The 19,675-nt window shown below is 43.0% G+C and overlaps 2 protein-coding genes across 3 annotated transcripts in view; both read left to right on the plus strand.

The window, feature by feature from the left end:
- The window catches only part of LOC147105665 (cAMP-dependent protein kinase type II-beta regulatory subunit-like), a 334,744-nt gene that overhangs the window by 60,290 nt on the left and 254,779 nt on the right, over positions 1-19,675 (plus strand). The gene's annotated exons all lie outside the window — the stretch shown is intronic.
- Positions 14,572-19,314, plus strand: LOC147105666 (coiled-coil domain-containing protein 71L-like). The gene has a single exon (XM_086010221.1). It carries the CDS (start codon positions 15,497-15,499, stop codon positions 16,070-16,072), a length of 576 nt encoding a protein of 191 aa, XP_085866347.1. The 5' UTR covers positions 14,572-15,496; the 3' UTR covers positions 16,073-19,314.

Here is a 19,675-nt window from a genome sequence, read left to right on the forward strand (position 1 = left end):
GCCTGTGTGAACGGTGTCTGGAGAGGACAGGGTGCCTGTGTGAACTGTGTCTGGAGAGGACAGGGTGCCTGTGTGAACTGTGTCTGGAGAGGACAGGGTGCCTGTGTGAACTGTGTCTGGAGAGGACAGGGTGCCTGTGTGAACTGTGTCTAGAGAGGACAGGGTGCCTGTGTGAACTGTGTCTGGAGAGGACAGGGTGCCTGTGTGAACTGTGTCTAGAGAGGACAGGGTGCCTGTGTGAACTGTGTCTGGAGAGGACAGGGTGCCTGTGTGAACTGTGTCTAGAGAGGACAGGGTGCCTGTGTGAACTGTGTCTGGAGAGGACAGGGTGCCTGTGTGAACTGTGTCTGGAGAGGACAGGGTGCCTGTGTGAACTGTGTCTGGAGAGGACAGGGTGCCTGTGTGAACTGTGTCTGGAGAGGACAGGGTGCCTGTGTGAACTGTGTCTGGAGAGGACAGGGTGCCTGTGTGAACTGTGTCTGGAGAGGACAGGGCAAGGGGGCTGTGACATACTTGAACATATTAGCATCGAGAGGGAGGAGGTGCTAGCGGTTTTAGCAGGCCAAAAAGTGGATAAATCCCCAGGCCCAGACGAGATGTATCCCAGGCTGCTGTGGGAGGCAAAGGAGGAGATTGCAGGGGCTCTGACACAAATTTTCAGAACCTCTCTGGCCACAGGGGATGTACCAGAGGACTGGAGAACAGCTAACGTAGTACCATTATACAAGAAGGGTAGCAGGGATAAACCAGGGAATTACAGGCCAGTGAGCCTAACATCTGTGGTAGGGAAATTATTGGAAAAAATTCTGAGGGACAAAATTAGTCTCCACTTGGAGAGGCAAGGATTAATCGGGGATAGTCAGCATGGCTTTGTCAAGGGTAAATCATGTCTGACAAATCTGATTGAATTTTTCGAGGGGGTGACTAGGGGGGTGGATGAGGGAAATGCTGTGGATGTGGTTTACATGGACTTCAGTAAAGCTTTTGACAAAGTCCCGCATAGGAGACTGGTCAAGAAGGTAAGAGCCCATGGGATCCAGGGTGCCTTGGCGCGTTGGATCATAAACTGGCTGAGTGGCAGGAGGCAGAGGGTGATGGTCGAAGGTTGCTTTTGTGACTGGAAGCCTGTGTCCAGTGGGGTACCTCAGGGATCGGTGCTGGGTCCCTTGTTGTTTGTGATCTACATAAATGATTTGGATGAGAATGTAAAAGGTATGATCAGTAAGTTCGCAGATGACACGAAAATTGGTGGGGTGGTAAATTGTGAGGAGGAAAGCCTCAGGCTACAGGACGATATAAACGGGTTGGTCAGATGGGCGGAAAAGTGGCAAATGGAATTTAACCCTGAAAAGTGCGAGGTGATGCATTTTGGACGGACAAATAAGGCAAGGGAATACACAATGAGTGGTAGGACCCTAGGAAGTACAGAGGGTCAGAGGGACCTTGGTGTACATGTACATAGATCCCTGAAGGCAGCGGAACAGGTAGATAAGGTGGTTAAAAAGGCATATGGGATACTTGCCTTCATTAGCCGAGGCATAGAATATAAGAGCAGGGAGGTTATGATGGAACTGTACAAAACGCTGGTGAGGCCACAGCTGGAGTACTGTGTGCAGTTCTGGTCGCCTCACTATAGGAAGGATGTGATTGCTTTGGAGAGGGTGCAGAGAAGATTCACCAGGATGTTACCTGGGATGGAGCGCCTCAGCTATGAAGAGAGACTGGGCAGGCTGGGGTTGTTTTCCTTGGAGCAAAGAAGGCTGAGGGGGGACCTGATTGAGGTGTACAAAATGATGAGGGGCATAGATAGGGTAGACAAAGAGGAACTTTTCCCCTTAGTAGGGGGGTCAATAACAAGGGGGCATAGATTCAGGGTAAGGGGCAGGAGATTTAGAGGGGATTTGAGGAGGAACTTTTTCACCCAGAGGGTGGTTGGAATGTGGAACTCAATGCCTGAAAGGGTGGTAGAGGCAGGAACCCTCACAACATTCAAGAAGCATTTGGATGAGCACTTGAAATGCCATTGCATACAAGGCTATGGACCAAATGCTGGAATATGGGATTAGACTGGACAGGGATGGATGGGCGGCGCAGACACGATGGGCCGAAGGGCCTCTTTCTGTGCTGTAAAACTCTATGACTCTATGACTCTATGAGGACAGGGTGCCTGTGTGAACTGTGTCTGGAGAGGACAGGGTGCCTGTGTGAACTGTGTCTGGAGAGGACAGGGTGCCTGTGTGAACTGTGTCTAGAGAGGACAGGGTGCCTGTGTGAACTGTGTCCAGAGAGGACAGGGTGCCTGTGTGAACTGTGTCTAGAGAGGACAGGGTGCCTGTGTGAACTGTGTCTAGAGAGGACAGGGTGCCTGTGTGAACTGTGTCTGGAGAGGACAGGGTGCCTGTGTGAACTGTGTCTGGAGAGGACAGGGTGCCTGTGTGAACTGTGTCTAGAGAGGACAGGGTGCCTGTGTGAACTGTGTCTAGAGAGGACAGGGTGCCTGTGTGAACTGTGTCTGGAGAGGACAGGGTGCCTCTGTGAACCGGACCAGGAGTAAGCTTTTTATTTCGACTGGCATTAAATTGACAGCAAGACCAATTCTTTTGAAACAATTTGGAATAAGTTTATTAAACACACACACTCATGCACATCAAAACAATAGCCTACTGGTATTTATGGACTCTACTCGATTACAACACATAAGGTAATGGGTTAGATTTACACAGACTGGTACTTCCCTGAGTCAAGCAATGTACGCGGCCTTTTTCCTTGCTTCTTGGTCTGGTCTATAGAGTTCCTTGCTTCTTGGTCTGGTCTGTAGAGGGAGGGCTTCTTGTTCTTCCGCTTGGTCGTCCAGAGAGAGAGTGAGCGAGAGAGAGAGCCTTTGGGTTCCTTGTTTTATATCTTTTTAAGTCCATTGTCCGTACTCTAAATTGCTAAGACCCCATGATTGGATCTTAGATTCGTGGCAGTTCTTGATCGGCTTTCCTTTGAACATGTGTCTGTGCAGTGGCTGGTGCCATTTCTTGCTTAAGTTAATTGTTTGTTGACACCTTTTAGTGGCTGTTGAGTTTCGATGGTGAGTTTCGATGGTGCCTCTGTGGGGAGTTATCCTGTTTTGCAGGTTTCCTTTGTTGAGTTTCACACCATTGCCTTACCCAGGGGTGATCCATACACATCAAATTTATCTTTATTACATACATCTTATATTAATAGTCTCGAGTCCATCACACATACAAAACATATATTTTTATTCTTACACAGGGGCGGGGTTGGATGTGGGAGAATAACTGTTGGGGAAGCGATGGTCAAATATCACTTTGTTTTCCTTCAGATTAAAAATCTATCAATTTATGAAGTATAATACTAAAAATTAACCAGATTGCATCATTTTTAATGTAATAATTCTAATTTTTCCAGCGGAGCATACCCTTGGATTCCCCAAGAAATGTACCATTAACTTTGTACTTTCAACATCTTTCAAAGCCTCTTCCAGCTTTTACCTACTTGTATTTTTTCTTCTAATAGAAGTGAAGGGATTAAATTACAAAGCCCATGTAACTACTCAGGGCATTCTCGAGTTGTCAGCTTTTTGAGGCTGTTTCAGCTTTTTTTATAGTTTGGTATGCGTGTGAGAGGTTGAATGACCTTAAGAGAGGTGCATGATTCAAACTGCTCAAAAATGTCAGAGAAAAGGCAAAGGATGAAGCTGTACCAAAAGGGCGTCACCAGAAAATGGGATTGTCCTTATCTTTGACAAATCCCTCAGATTCAGTGTAAGTTCATTTTAAACATTTATATATATTTCATTCATAGTATTCAGATATCAGGCACATGTAATATAGAGTTTCTTGATCAGGTGCCAAAATCACATTACGTAGCTTATCACAAGATAACAGGAGGTCAGTGCCTTATTCATTCTCTTAACAAAGCTGTAACATTCATTATTTTCTTCATGTGCAAACCATGTTAGCCTAGATTTAAAAATGATCAAGATAGCACATGAGCACAATTCTGAATTCCATCAAACACTTTATGGTAATCTTACTGCAATTTCAACCACTCCCCTTGTGTACAAATCCACGCAAGGTTTAAAAACCAAGGACAATTTTTTTTCATAGTTGAAAACAAGTTTACTTTACACTTCTGTCTCTCACTATTTATCCTGATCAATTTTCATTTCCAAGGAATATTTGCCCAATTAGAAATATATATATATTTTCTCAACAATTCCCTCCCCAGCTCTCCTGAAAGTATTGACGCCCTGTTGGGGTACAGTACTGTGCATGCTAAGCACTCAAGTGGCCATTATTCACCTATGAGTCTTGACAGTGAGTGTTAGTAAGCTTCTCAGCTTTACAGAGATAACAGTCAAGTCCAATCCTGTCCTTACTCAATGTCCGCACATGTGTAATTCTAACAGGGACATTGGATAACGATCACAAGTGGGAATTCTTTCCTAATTGGGATACTGACACTAGTTGTAGTGCTCTTCTGCCTTTCTGGCTGAGATCAGCTAACTCAACACAGACTGGGCTTCAAACTCGGATGGTTTCCACTATATTTGGCTGAGCTACTTATGAGATAAAGTTGCTGAACCATCAGAGGAGCGATAAATATAGGCCCTGAATTTGCAGTCGGAGGCTTCCCGCGGGGAGATGCCTCTGATCTGCAAATAAAATCTACGCCTACCTGGGACCTCGGGATCCACGGAGATTCACGGTCCAGGGGTGCAAGCAGATCACAAGCGTCGCAGGAATTTCACAGACATTCGCTAAGCAGAAGCCGCCTGCAGATGCCTTTTTCCCGGGGTTGCGTCCGGGTTTTAGCCCACGCGCTTCACATGCCTAAACCCAGAACTTGCGAGGCCCCTACGGGCACATGCGCACCTTGGACGCACCCGTAAGAGCCGCAAATTACAGCCCATTATGTTTTAATGGTGATGATGAATAAGGTAATTCTATTAGAAAGATGGAAAGAAAAAATATTTGGTTGCGAGTATTGACCATTCACTGAACTATCTAGTAATGTGAAACTGCTTTCAATAAGGTTACATCATAAAGAAGCAAAGAATGAGAAAAGCCATTGGGCCCATAAAACCTTCCTCCCCTTCTACATAACAAACATAATACAACCGATGTAAAGTTTTACACAAAAACTTCTGCTTCCAAACAATCAGGCAAAACTCAAGTTGAGCTATCACTTCTCATTTCTCCAGTGTCCAACCCTGAAAGTGAAACCCTGTCTCTGACCCCAGTAGCACCATCATGCCTCATGAAATATTTGATCATCTCAGTTTATATATATTTCTATTAACTTTCAATCCTGTTCCTAACCAGATATTTATTTAACTTTTTTGAAGAGGCTAATCGCATTGCACCAACAACTTCCGAGGAAAGTTTGTTCCACGTATTTGCTACTTTGCAACGAAAAATATTCTAATTCTTAATCTCACTTGACGTTTGTTAATTTTGAACCATTATCTTTGGTACTCACAGCCCAGGTGAAATAGCCTTACATCGACATCATCCCAGCCTCCTCATTTTAAAATCCTGGATCACGTCTTCCTCAATAAATTTGAAGCCCATGTCACATAATCATCCTTGTCTCTATTTTATGAAGGCAAAATGTGGCCTCACTAGTGATCTATGTAAGGTTAGAATATCTATCTTTCAACTGGACTTCATTGTTGCTCCCAGGTTAGATTGTGCTCCACGTACATAGTTCCTGATCTCCTTCTTCTTCCTGTCTGGAGTGCTTGAGCTGGTTAGATAATCCTACTTGTATGCAGAGGCTGAAAACTGAGGAATAATTGTCACCTTATAAGTGAATGTATCTTATATTAGCACACTTTCTTTCTCCTTTGTTTCTGCTTCATAATTGCAAAACAATACTCTTCTTATCCCCTCCTTTACATTGTCTGACCACAATATTATGCAGTGATGATATCACAAGACTGTTTCACAACCTTCTGTAATTTCAGTTCTACTTTTCAACTATCATTAGAACTGTTTCTAAGTATATCAACATATCTAATGAAAAAATGTGAGTTTACTGTGCATCACACTTTAAATGTGTTCATAGCACTAAAAATGTTACACTTTTTTAATTGGCTCAATTAACCGTGCAATTAATTCAAAGAAAATATGTTGGAGAAACTACCAATAGCCATTTTGCTTCCCCAGCACGCTACTATGATCTCCTACAAATATCTAATAAATACATAAAAAAAACAAGAATTCTGGAAAACAAATACAAAACTTACAAATACGCTAGCTCGTGACATCTTACCGTATATTCAACTTTAGCTTCATAGGCTTAATCTTTCTCAGCAGCCTTCTCCTTGTCCACTGTTCCATTCCCACAGCTCCTGTTCTTATCTTTCCGATTGTCCTTCACTGCTGCGCTAATTCTATGCCTCTATTGTCTCATTCTTGCTCTTATTATTGCCCCTCATGCTTGATTTTTTTTTCCACCTGCAGCCTTTCAAATTTCTCTGTATTTACAACCTTTGATCCTCTGGTGCACACATGGCCCTCATTATCTTTGACTGAAGCCACCAATTTCAGGGTATCTCACTGACTTCACTCCCCAAACAACACCATGGATGATAAACTAGTATACCGTAAAATCATATTAATGACAAACAATAAGTATAAGATTGTAATTCTGAGGTTTATATGATATCCAGAAATCATTTCGGCTTCATTTGTGATATCCTCTGAACCTCTGAAGAAAACAAAAAGCGTCTTATTCAATCCCAGCCTTCCACAATTCTATTTCCACTAGCATAACATCCAAATAATGGTGTGAGATCACAAAACTGCATCAACTCGTTTTCTTTGGCTAAAAGCATGCAAAATTATTACCTACCTTTCTCACAGTTGTAACCTATTACAAGTGTTATAGATAGAATATATGTTTCAGCCAGTCATGTGCAATTATAAATGTCTCCACTCAGGAAACAGGTCATTACACACCAATGACTCCGATCACTATTGATCCAGTCAGCTTTATTTATGGATATAGTTTTCATATCACACGGTTGATTCTGGCTAGTCTCTATTTTACATGCGGTATCTGGTCAATAGCGCCATGTGACAAACAGTTGTTACTTCATCTCCATGGGGTGTAAAATTTATTCCATGTAGGCGAGACTACAACCCAACTGGAACTACTTTCCCATGAGCCATCAGCAATTGAAAAAAAAAAATCAAACAGCTGTGCGTTTGCTCTTAGCACCAGTGAGCACTAGTGGTAACCATAGCAACTGTCATTCTCACTGTCCTGGTTTTCTCTCCATAAATGACTGAATAAATAGATCCCTTCTGTCTTTCACACCAAATTCACTGATTTGATGAATAAATTAATTCTCTCTTCCAATCTCCTCTCTGTAAATTACTGAATAAACAAATCCCCTTTGTCCTTCACACCAAAGTCACTGACCCAAAATAAAATTGAACAATACAATCCTTCCTGCCAATGTTATAATAACCAGCTGGTGCACACACAGTTCTTCACTGTATACTCTACCACAACCACCCATGAGCTGATGACATCACATAATGGTAATGTCTGCCGTAAGCATTTTATGGTGCTCCTTTATAGTACTATTTTTCACAAAATGAAGGCATGACTATATTGGACCAAAATAACATGACACTGAAACATTATATGAATAGTATATTGCATAGAAACTTATTCAGTATCACGTTTGATCTACTCATGAGGAAGACCTGCGCGATTCACTCAGGACTTCTGCATTCATGGAGTAAACAACGTATTGGACAATTTACAGTGCAATATCCTCTACATATACAATACTGTACCAATCGATGTTGTTTTGTCCAGGAGATAACATCCATAAGATACGAATCTAGGAGTACTAATTTTCTTTGATCATAAGCATGCTAGGTCTATGCTACCATTTTGAACTCCAAAAACACAGACTGCAGAAAACTAGAATCACAGATTTATGTACATACACCCCCAGGTTACTCTGTTCCTGCATCCCCTTTAAAATTGTACCATTTGGTTCATATTGCCTCTCCTCATTCATCCTATCAAAATGTATCACATCACACTACTCTGCATTAAATTTCATCTGCCCATTTTACCAGTCTGGCTATGTTCCACTGAAGTCTGTTACTATCCCCCTCATTGTTTACTACATATCCGAGTTTCATGTCATCTGCAAAATTTGAAATTATGCCCTGTATACCCAAGTCCAGGTCATTAATATATATCAAAAAGAGCAGTGGTCCTAATACCGACCCCTGGGGAACACCACTGTATACTTCCCTCCAGTCTGAAAAACAACCATTCACCACTACTCTCTGCTTTCTATCACTTAGTCAATTTTGTATCCATGCTGCCATTGTCCCTTTAATTCCATGGGCTTTTGCTACTAAGTCTATTATGTGGTACTTTGTCCAACACCTTTTGAAAGTCCACATACACATCAACCGCGCTATCCTCATCAACCTTCTCCATTACTTCATCAAAGAACTCGATCAAGTTAGTCAAACACTATTTGCCTTTAACAAATCTGTGCTGATTTTCATTTATTAGCCCATACTTTTCCAAATGCCCATTAATTTTGTCCCAGACTATTGTCTTTAAAAGTTTCCCCACCACCAACGTTTGGCTGACTAGCCTGTAGTTGCCGGGTTTATCCCTCTCGCCTTTGTTTTCAACAAAATATTTCCACAAATAAAGCAAAATGTTGCCTACAAATATAGCCTCAAATTAATAATTGAATCAAAACAGTGGCATCCAGTGAATTCTGCAAATCTAGTGAGGAATCTATTTTTTCTTTAACATTTAAATAAGCTAACTAAGTTATTTAAAGCAGTGATGCAAAATAGAAAACATAACAGGCACCCATTGGATAGAAAGCAGTTTCAGCATCAAAGTGTACTTGTGACTGCAGTGATGTGCATAATTAGAGTGCACTCTAATGAACATTGCCTCTATCAGATGTCTCCACATTTTATGTTTATACTCATGATATAAACAGAAGACGTGCAATGTTTATCCAACATAGAGAGCCAACAATATGATATAGAAGGGAACGGTAGCATAGTGGTTATGTTACTGGACTAGTAATCCAGAGGCATGGACGAGTTCAAATCCCACCACGGCAATTTAACCTACTTGACCTCGTCCTCACCAATCTACCTGTCGCAGCTGCATCTGTCCATGACAGTATTGCTAGCAGTGAACACCGCACAGTCCTTGGAGATGAAATCCCATCTTCACACTGAGGACACCCTCCATCATGTTGTGTGGCACTACCACCGTGCTAAAAGGGATAGATTCAGAACAGATCTAGCAGCTCAAAACTGGGCATCCTTGAGGCACTCTGGGCCATCAGCAGCAGAATCTATTCCACAACAATCTGTAACCTCATGGCCCGACATATCCCTCACTCTACCATTAACATCAAGCTAGGCGACCAAACCTGGTTCAACGAGGAGTGTAGAAGAGCAGCACCAGGCTTACCTAAAAATGAGGTGCCAACCTGAGGAAGCTGCAACACAGGACTACGTGCATGCTAAACCGTGAAAGCAGCATGCTACAGACAGAGCTAAGTGAACCACAACCAACGGATCAGATCAAAGCTCTGCAGTCCTGCCACATCCAGTCGTAAATGGTGATGGACCATTAAACAACTGACGGGATGATGGCGGAGCCCAGCACGCGAGTGCAAAAGACAAGGGTGAAGCGTTTGCAACCATCTTCAGCCAGGTGCCGAGTGGATGATCCATCTCGGCCTCCTCCTGAGGTCCCCACCATCACAGAAGCCAGTCTCCTTATCTAAGGAAGGAGATACTTGCCTTGGAGGCGGTGCAACGAAGGTTCGCTAGATTTATTCCTGGGCTGAGAGGGCTGTCCTATGATGAGAGGTTGTGTAGAATGGGCCTATACTCTCTGGAGTTTAGAAGAATGAGAGGTGATCTCATTGAAACATACAAGATTCTGAAGGGGATTGACAGGGTAGATGCTGAGAGGTTGTTTCCCCTGGCTGGAGTGCCTAGAACTAGGGGGCATAGTTTCAGGATAAGGGGTCGGCCATTTAAGACTGAGATGAGGAGGAATTTCTTCACTCAGAGGGTTGTGAATCTTTGGAATTCTCTGCCCCAGACGGCTGTGTATTCTGAGTCTTTGAGTATATTCAAGGCTCAGATAGATAGATTTTTGGACTCTAGGGGAATCAAGGGATATGGAGATCGAGCTGGATGATCAGCCGTGATCTTATTGAATGGCAGAACAGGCTCGAGGGGCCATATGGCCTACTCCTGCTCTTACTGCTTATGTTCTTCAGCCAATTCGATTCACTCCACGTGATATCAAGAAATGGCTGAGTGCACTGGATACAGCAAAGGCTATGGGCCCCGACAACATCCCGGCTGTCGTGCTGAAGACTTGTACGCCAGGTCTAGCCGTGTCTCTAGCCAAGCAGTTCCAGTACAGCTGCAACCCTGGCATCGACCCAACACTGTGGAAAACTGCCCAGGTATGTCCTGTCCACAAAAGCAGGACAAATCCAATCTGGCCAATTACTGCCTCATCAGTCTACTCTCAATCATCAGCAAAGTGATGGAAGGTGCTATCAAGTGGCACTTACTCACCAATAACCTGCTCACTGATGTCCAGTTTGGGTTCTGCCAGGAGCACTCAGCTCCAGACCTCATAGAAACATAGAAGATAGGAACAGGAGTAGGCCATTCGGCCCCTCAAGTCTGCTCCGCCATTCAATGAGATCATGGTTGATCATCCAAATTCAGTACCCTGTCCCTGCCTTCTCCCCATATCCCTTTAGCCTTAAGAAATATATCCAACTCCTTCTTGAATATATTTAATGAATTGGCCTCTACTGCCTTCTGTGGTAGAGAATTCCACAGGTTCACCACTCTCTGGGTGAAGAAATTCCTCCTCATCTCTGTCCTAAATGGCTTACCCCTTATCTTTAGACTGTGTCCCCTGGTTCTGGACTCCCCTGCCATCGGGAACATCCTTCCTGCATTTAGTCTGTCTAGTCCTGTTAGAATTTTATAAGTTTCAATGAGATCCCCTCTCATTCTTCTAAACTCCAGCGAGTATAAGCCCAATCGATGCAATCTCTCCTCATACGTCATTCCTGCCATCCCAGGTATCAGTCTGGTGAATCTTCGCTGCACTCCCTCCATGGCAAGAACATCCTTCCTCAGATAAGGTGACCAAAACTGCACACAATACTCAAGATGTGGTCTCACCAAGGCCCTGTACAACTGCAGCAAGACATCCTTGTTCCTGTACTCGAACCCTCTCGCTACGAAAGCCAACATACCATTTGCCTTCTTAAACGCCTGCTGCATCTGCATGCTTACCTTCAGCGACTGGTGCACAAGGACACCTAGGTCTTGTTGCACTTCCCCTTCTCCCAATCTATTACCATTCAGATAATAATCTGCCTTCCTGTTTTTGCCACCAAAGTGGATAACCCCGCATTTATCCACATTATACTGCACTGCCATGCATCTGCCCAATCACCTTTACAGCCTTGGTCCAAACATGGACAAAAGAGCTGAATTCCAGAGGTGAGGTGAGAGTGACTGCCTTTGACATCAAGGCAGCATTTGACCGAGTGTGGCATCAAGGAGCCCCAGTAAAATTGAAGTCAATGAGAATCTGGGGGAAAACTCTCTATTAGCTGGAGTCATTCCCAGCACAAAGGAAGATGGGGTGGAGACCAATCATCTCAGCTCCAGGACATCACTGCAGGAGTTCCTCAGGGCAGTGTTCTAGGCCCAACCATCTTCTGCTGCTTCATCAATGACCTTCACTCCATCATAAGGTCAGAAGTGGGGATGTTTGCTGATGATTGTAGTGTTCAGTTCCATTCACAACTCCTCAGTTAATGAAGCAGTCTATACCAGCATGCAGCAAGACCTGAATACCATAGAGGCTTGGGCTGATAAGTGGCAAGTAATATTTGCACCACACAAGTGCTGGGCAATGACTGTCTCCAACAAGAGAGTACCTAACCACCTCCCGTGACATTCAATGGCATTACCATTGCCAAATCCCCCAAATCAACATCCTAGGGGTCACCATTGATCAGAAACTTAACTGGGCAAGCCATATAAATACTGTGGCTACAAGAGCAGTCCAGAGGCTGGGAATTCTGTGGCGAGTGTCTCACCTCCTGACTCCCCAAAGCCTTTCCACCAACTACAAGGCACAAGTAAGGAGTGTGATGGAATGCTCTCCACTTGCCTGGATGAGTGCAGCTCCAACAACACTCAAGAAGCTCAACACCATCCAGGACAAAACAGCCCATTTGATTGGCACCCCATGCACCACCTTAAACATTCACTCCCTCCACCACTGATGCACCGTGGCTGCAGTGTGTACCATCTACAAGATGCACTGCAGCAACTCACCTAGACTTCTTCGACAGCACCTCCAAAACCCATGACCTCTACCACCTAGAAGGACAAGGGCAGCAGGCACATGAGAACACCATCACCTGCAAGTTACCCTCCAAGTCAAACACCATCCTGACTTGGAAATATATCGCCATTCCTTCATCGTCGCTGGATCAAAATCCTGGAACTTTCTCCCTAACAGCACTATGGGAGTACCTTCACCACATGGACTGCAGCGGTTCAAGAATGCGGCTCACCACCACTTTCTCAAGGGCAATTAGGGATGGGCAATAAATGCTGGCCTTGCCAGCGACGCCACATCCCAGGAACAAATAAAAAAAGTCACTGCATTTCTTAAGCTTTATTTGGTTGGGTCTGTCTGCTAAGAAAAGAAAAAACTTACGTTCATACAGCTGGATAAATATTGTTAATCGTGATCAATAATATTTCAAATGCAGAAGTATTATATACAATAAGTTTTCTGTTTATAGTTGAACATGTTGCAAAATAATAGTGTATTAAAATCATATATATTGATCACAAATGAAGGTGATGAAGTTATTAAAGACATAATAACATCATACTATGTCCAAAAAATATACTATCTGATGGCTGAGCTCTTGGCATAAACTCTGTTTCATAATGATGGCAGACAGAGGTGCCACGTCTCTTTTTTTCAATGGCATACATCAAAATGGGAGATTTTTAAAAACGAAAGTGACTCTCATTCACAGATGTCAAGATCCATTAGGAGTGAGAATTATGATCAAACAGAGAAAAGAGCTTGCAAGTTAAACAAATCACAAATCCATTTAATCTTATGGAGCCATCTTCATTTTGTTTTAAAAATAAATTACATCAAAATAGAAATAAAAACAGAAAATGTTGGAAATACTCAGCAGGTCAGGCAGCATCTGTGAAGAAATAAACAGGGTTAACATTTCAGGTCGTGACCTTTCATCAGAACTCAAAAAATTTAGAGATGCAACAGTTTTTAAAGCAAGTACAGAGTCAGGGAAAGGGTGAGCAGGAGAAGGAAAGAACAAAGGGGAAGATCTGTTGATAGGGTGGAAGGCAGGAGTGATTAAATGACAAAATAAATGATAGGAGATGCAACATATGCCCTTTTACCTCCTCCCTTCCCACTGTCCAGGGCCCCAAACACTCCTTCCAGGTGAAACAGCGATTTACTTGTACATCTTGCAATCTAGTATACTGTATTCACTACTCACGATGTGGTCTCCTCTACACTGGGGAGACCAAACGCAGATTGGGTGACCGCTTTGCGGAACACCTCCGTTCAGTCTGTAAGGGTGACCCCGAGCTTCTGGTTGCCTGTCACTTTAATTCTCCGCTCCACTCCCACCTCTCGGTCCTCGGCCTCATACATTGTTCCAATGAAGCTCAACGTAAGCTCGAGGAACAGCACCCCATCTTTCGATTAGGCACTTTACAGCCTTCTGGACTCAATATCGAGTTCAACAATTTCAGACCACAACCTCTGCCCCTATCTTGTTTTACTCTCTCTCTCAAATGGCAGCTGTCAATCATTCTGCCATTGACACTTCATCTAGTCATCTTTTGTTTCTTAAATTGTCCCATTACCATCTCCTTTTGTCTCTTAATCTCTCCTGCCTTCCATCCGATCACAGACCTTCCCTTTTGTTCTTTCCTCCCCTCCCCCCTTTCCCTGCCCCTACGCTTGCTTAAAAACCTGTTCCATCTCCAACTTTTTCCAGTTCTGACAAAGGGTCATAGACCTGAAACGTTAACTCTGTTTCTTTCTCCACAGATGCCGCCTGACCCGCTGAGTATTTCCAGCATTTTCTGATTTTATTTCAGATTTCCAGCATGCGCAGTATTTTGCTTTTGTATTAAAGAAATGATGGTGCAAGGCAAAACGGGTGGTAATGGGACAAGTACAGAAACAAAAGCTGGGTCTAGAGGAGCTGTAAATGACCACACCAGAACCATTAGATCAAAATAGATATTTTTTAAACCAAAATGAGTGAGACGCATTGCAAACAGGAAGCTTGGCACATGTTCTTTCCAGAGTTGAGATGGTTCGAAGGTAGCCAAACTGTTTCAAGTGTTAGATAGTTAATTAGGCCGTTATAAATCTGGTATTCGCTGAAGGAATGGTCTACAGAGTAGTTCCAATCTATCTCAATCCGCCTTCCCATCTCTCAGTCTTTGCTGCAAACTCCCAAGATGCTTTGCAAACACAGAAGTGGCAGTTAATCGCGCAGAAATCCTATTGGTTCATTTGAAAGGTTTAAAACATCACGTCCCAAATCCCAAACACCTGATAAATATCAATCATTTGGAAGAGGCAAACCCGCCAAGTCTCATTTCCCTGGAGTGAGCATGAAATATGTATTCAAAGAAGCATAGTTCCAGATGATTAAATGGCTTGTGATCAGCCTGGTGTTTGATCACAAATCTCACTCCCAACAGTTCCTTGATGCTGCCATCAATGAGAATCACACTGTGGCTTGAAATAGCTCTTGGTTTGATGCATTACACTCTTGAAAAAGAAACCCAGCTCCAGCATTTAGCGTCCTGGGGAGGGGGATTTAGACCTGAAGCGTCGACTGACTTCTGTCTCTCCACAGATGCTCTACCCTACCTAACCTGCGGAGTATTTCCAGCCTGTTTTGTTTCTGAACCGAGCGCCAGGTGTTTGTCTCACTCTTGCCATTTGGCGGCTCCTCCGCCAGTGTTGAGGATCGGGCGGGCTGGGCTTGGCTGGCTGAGCGAGTGGCCCTTCATGATAACGCGCTGGTGTCGGGGCTACTTGTTTTGTTTCTGTTGAGCGGGGCTGGGTGGAGTCACTGGGCTGACGTACTGCAAGGGCTCCTGTTTATAAATGGGCGGCGGGTTGGGCCGTTCCTCATTTGCCAGGGACATCTTGAGGAAATGTGAGTGGCTTTTGTTGCAGTTTTTCCCCCATGCTCGGGGGGGTGGTGTGTGTCTGGGGAGAAGACTGACCCTTTTGTTGATTATATATAAACATATAACTGGCGAGGTCCCGTCCCACAGTCGGTCGGCGAATTGGAAAGAGTTAAGTTAGCGTGAAGCTGGTCATGGCCGTGTGTGCTGCCGAGGAGCGGGTGGTCTACTCCAGATCGCAGATGGTGTTCGCGGGAACAAAGGCGCTGGAAGATGCGCTCAAGATCTTCATGCCCAAGTGCAACGACTTTCACAACTCGGAGGTTGAGCTGTGGGACTTCCTGTGCAGCATGAGGGAAGAGGGCTTCTCCCCGGTCATCCTCCGCAGCAAGGACGTGTACGGATATTCTTCACGCCGCTCCATGGTGCCTGCGGCAAAGCCCACGGATGAAATTAAATCTACCGCCGAGAGGGCGCCCAGGAGTCGGCGGAGGAGACAAAGGAAAGCGGGAACCAATGCGGGGGAGCCCGTGACCAAGAAAACCAAAAGCTGCCTCACAAAGACCTCACCCTCCCAGGTTGTGAGCAGGGTTTTGCGAGGCAACTTATCCAGCAAGACCGCTGCGTTCAGGCTAACCACCTTCCCAACCATAAAAGTTGAAGATTCATCTTCTGATGAAAGTGTTTCCAAAGCACGTCAAAGGGCACAAAAAATTCTCAAAGTAAACTTGTCCCCCGTGATCCGATTAAGACCTGTGCGGGTGCCCTGATTAAGTTTCTAATGATGGGACATTTTTGAAGTTAGCGTAAATCATTTTTAAGAACATATGGCACATATATATGGTGGAAATTGTTTTTTAAAAAAACCTGTATTGTCTTCATATCCTTTTTGCTATGGATTAGAACCACCGTAAGCTTCAGGGAAACGTTTTAACTTATTTTGGACTGCCTTTGCATTTTTCTGCCCATGCCATTCTTGTTGTTGAACTTGTTTTTTTCTCCCTTCTCTTGCCTTTTTTTCTCGTCACATCTCACTACCTCCTTTTTCCTACAATTGGTATTGTATACACGTAACCCAAATCTGAAATTGGGAATGTTCATAGAATACATAATGAATGAAAGATTGAATCACCAGTTTACAGTATCACTTAGTTGGGTGTTGAATGCAGTTAAAGCCAATACAGCACGAATGAGCTTGACTGCTGAGGGGTTACCACAAATATTCTGTTAGTAGGGTACCTCAGCACATGGATGCACCTGTTCTTTTGTCTTTCTCTGTCCTGTTGCTCTTTGGAATGTTTATTAATGAACGAATTCCTTAGCTGCTGGAACTTGCAGCTTAGATCACTGTGTTTACAGACTTTGTGATCTCATGAGTTGAGAATATTTTGTGGTACCCACCATTCTCAAGTCTTTGTTTATGATACAAACTTGTGGCTTCAAAAAAAAACATGATTAGTTCTGGGTCCAAATGTGAGATGAAATACTTGAGAAACATGACTGCAGTATCTAGTTGAACTTCAACAGATCAATTGCTAATTAGATGGCCTGTTTTGGATCACAAGGGAAAGATGAACTCATCACTCACCTTTTTATCCTGCACTCTGTAGATGCTATGGACTACGAAAATTGGCAGTTGTGGATGGCTGACTAAAATGCAAGCAGTCATTGTTCGTGTGTATTTTCTGAACTCTGGCTATCATGATACAGCCTTGGAGCAAGTAATGCTGTGGCATAGAACCATGACTTTTGGCCTCTGAGCCTTGGGGCTGAATGTAGTACATACTGATGGAATAAATCTTTTTGGCTGTAAGAATCCTAGGTGAAAGGAATTTGGTTAGTTTCAATCCAGCTTGTAGAAGCTATGAGTTCACAACACAACTGATTAGTTTGATAACTGCACTGAATCAACACTGACCAGTAGAGATGGTACTGGATTTTCCCCAGCGTCGCCGAACAGAAATCAGTACCACAAGTGACGCCCTTTAGAAGGACCCCATTAGAGACCTGCAAATTGCTGTTTTGGCCCAGAATCAACATGGATGATGTGTGGGAAAATTAAATGTCAGATTTGTAAGTTAGGGGGTGCTCTTGAGTTGAGCTGGAATATGGGAAATTTTGCCTATGCCGTTATCTGAAATGGGAATCATGGTTGCTGACTGACTGGAAGGGGTTGAGTGGAGAGTGGGGAAGAATTCCAGTTTCATCATTGTACTGAAACCAAATTTTAAAAGATTGGAGAAATGTCTATTAGTATGTAGTAACAGTAACAGCTTTTGTTAACCTACTTACAGTATAAATTGGGATGTAGCAAGGATAATAAATGTATTGGTTTTTCTGATGTGTGCTAAATTTTCATTGTAGGATGTCGGCTTCTGTATTTGGAGTTGGAATCAAAGGAAACTGAGGCTCTGTATTGTGGGCCAAAAACAAATCTACTGTACAAACCTATCTTACCCTGGCCTGGTGAAAGCATTTGCTTTGTTTCTTTTTTAGCTTGACATTAAAATATTGGTTGCTTAACTTGCACTTTTGTAAGCATAATCAGAATGAAAAATCAACCTTTTAGATATTAGAGCCACGGAAATAAGAGTGAGCATTTGGCAGTTGTATACTTTTGACTCTTCTCAGCAAATATTTGGTTTTTGTATGATTTTGGTTCATAGGTTGATTGCAAAACCATGAATTGGAACTACATGGCCAGCACTTCAGTGATGGTGGACATGCACGAGTAGATTTTTCATTGCATCACATTGCTTGCACCTGCCAGAAAGTGGTCTTTTTGGGAGGGGCAGGCAGGAGTGGGGTTTCGTTTTAACAAATGACTGAAATTAAACTTTCCATAGTTGCCTTTTTTTAAACAGAAAAAAATGACATTGAAACCTCAATTTCGATACTTCTATTTTAGTCAAATAATATCTTAAATTGTAGAGAATAAACAGTGGGAGGGGTTGTGTCTTGCATGGTCTTACCTAACAGGAAACTTGTGTGTGCCAACATTTTGTCTTCCATGAGGAAGATGTGGACCTAGAATGTAAAGTTGAAATTCTAATAAAAGCTGCCCTTGGTTCAACAGTCTTAGTTTGAGAATTTGCAAGCTACTTTTCAGATTTTATTAAGGGAGTTCAGCTCTTGGCAGTTCAGTAGGTTTTGTGCAAATGCTGTTCTGTAGGTTTTGTACAAATGCTGTTTTGTGTTTATAGACATGGAATATGTTGTAAGTACTGACATGCATAGTTTTACAAAGTACAGTGATTGTTTTAAAGTCTAGTACATTAGTAAGTTATATGGGTTGAATGGGATTTCTATTTATTAATACTTGTTGATTTTTGAAAGCAAAGTTACATATTTTAAACCATTCAACAATTCCCTTCCCCTGCAAAAAAAAAAAAAAAAAAAAATCAGGGTTGTCACTGCCACTATTTAGTTGTATTCAATGTTACCTTGGTAAAAGTCATTGCAAGTTATGATGTGACAAACTTGTAAATTTAAAGACATTTTAATTTATACTAGTAACCTGTTCACTCAGGTGCATTTGCATTACACCTGTAGTGTTGGTGTGAAGTGGTTCACTTCATCCCCTGTTGCAGTTACAGTGTGAATACCGTTTGAATCTGGTATCCAGGTGAGATCTGACCTGGTACTGGGTGGACCAAGAGTCCTGAGGTCTTGATCTGCTTGGGAGTCAGTTTTGGCCTTCACATCTGTTTCCCACTCAAGTTAGAGTTAAGTGGTTTTGGCTATCCACTGGCACTAAACTTTTATGGATTGTGAATACAGATGATCAAAGTAGTTGAGATACTGTAATAACTGATACTTGAGCTGTATGTTGACTGTACTCGCTCTATATCCAGGATTTTCCTTCCATTTATATATTTTTCCTGTTACTTACATGTTCCTATGCCAATACCTCAATAGCCTGAAGAAATGTTTTTTCTGTAAATTCTTGTATAATTTTTGTAAATTGTGTAATTTTTCATGTTGAATAAAAAGTCAGTTATTTTAACTCGAACTTGATCTGTTTTCATCTTTGAAACATAACTTCCAGATTCAGCTTTTCCATGAGTTGTTGTCTACTGACAGAAAATTGTGCTAGGTCGTTCCTTTACACAAATCATCCCAGATCGTACTTTGTGTGTGTGTGTTGCTTTTAAGCTGAGAATTCCAGGATCCTCCGCTGTTTGGATACATACAATTTCATTATGGTACCCAGGTTGGGCTAAACTGTGACTCTAATGCTTAATACTGTAGAGAGATGATTGAGTTTGTGATCTGGCTTTTTTTATTTATTCATTCATGGGATGTGGGTGTTGCTAGCAAGGCCAGTCTTTATTGCCCACCTCTAGTTGCCCTTCAGAAGGTGGTGGTGACCT

Source organism: Somniosus microcephalus, chromosome 17 (genome assembly GCF_052327205.1).
Source record: "Somniosus microcephalus isolate GS21.2 chromosome 17, FLI_Smic_1.0, whole genome shotgun sequence".
NCBI classification, from domain to species: Eukaryota; Metazoa; Chordata; class Chondrichthyes; order Squaliformes; family Somniosidae; genus Somniosus; species Somniosus microcephalus.

Excerpts from the sequence above, each read along its gene's own strand:
- LOC147105666 (XM_086010221.1), top strand. The coding sequence starts at position 15,497 with ATGGCCGTGTGTGCTGCCGAGGAGCGGGTGGTCTACTCCAGATCGCAG.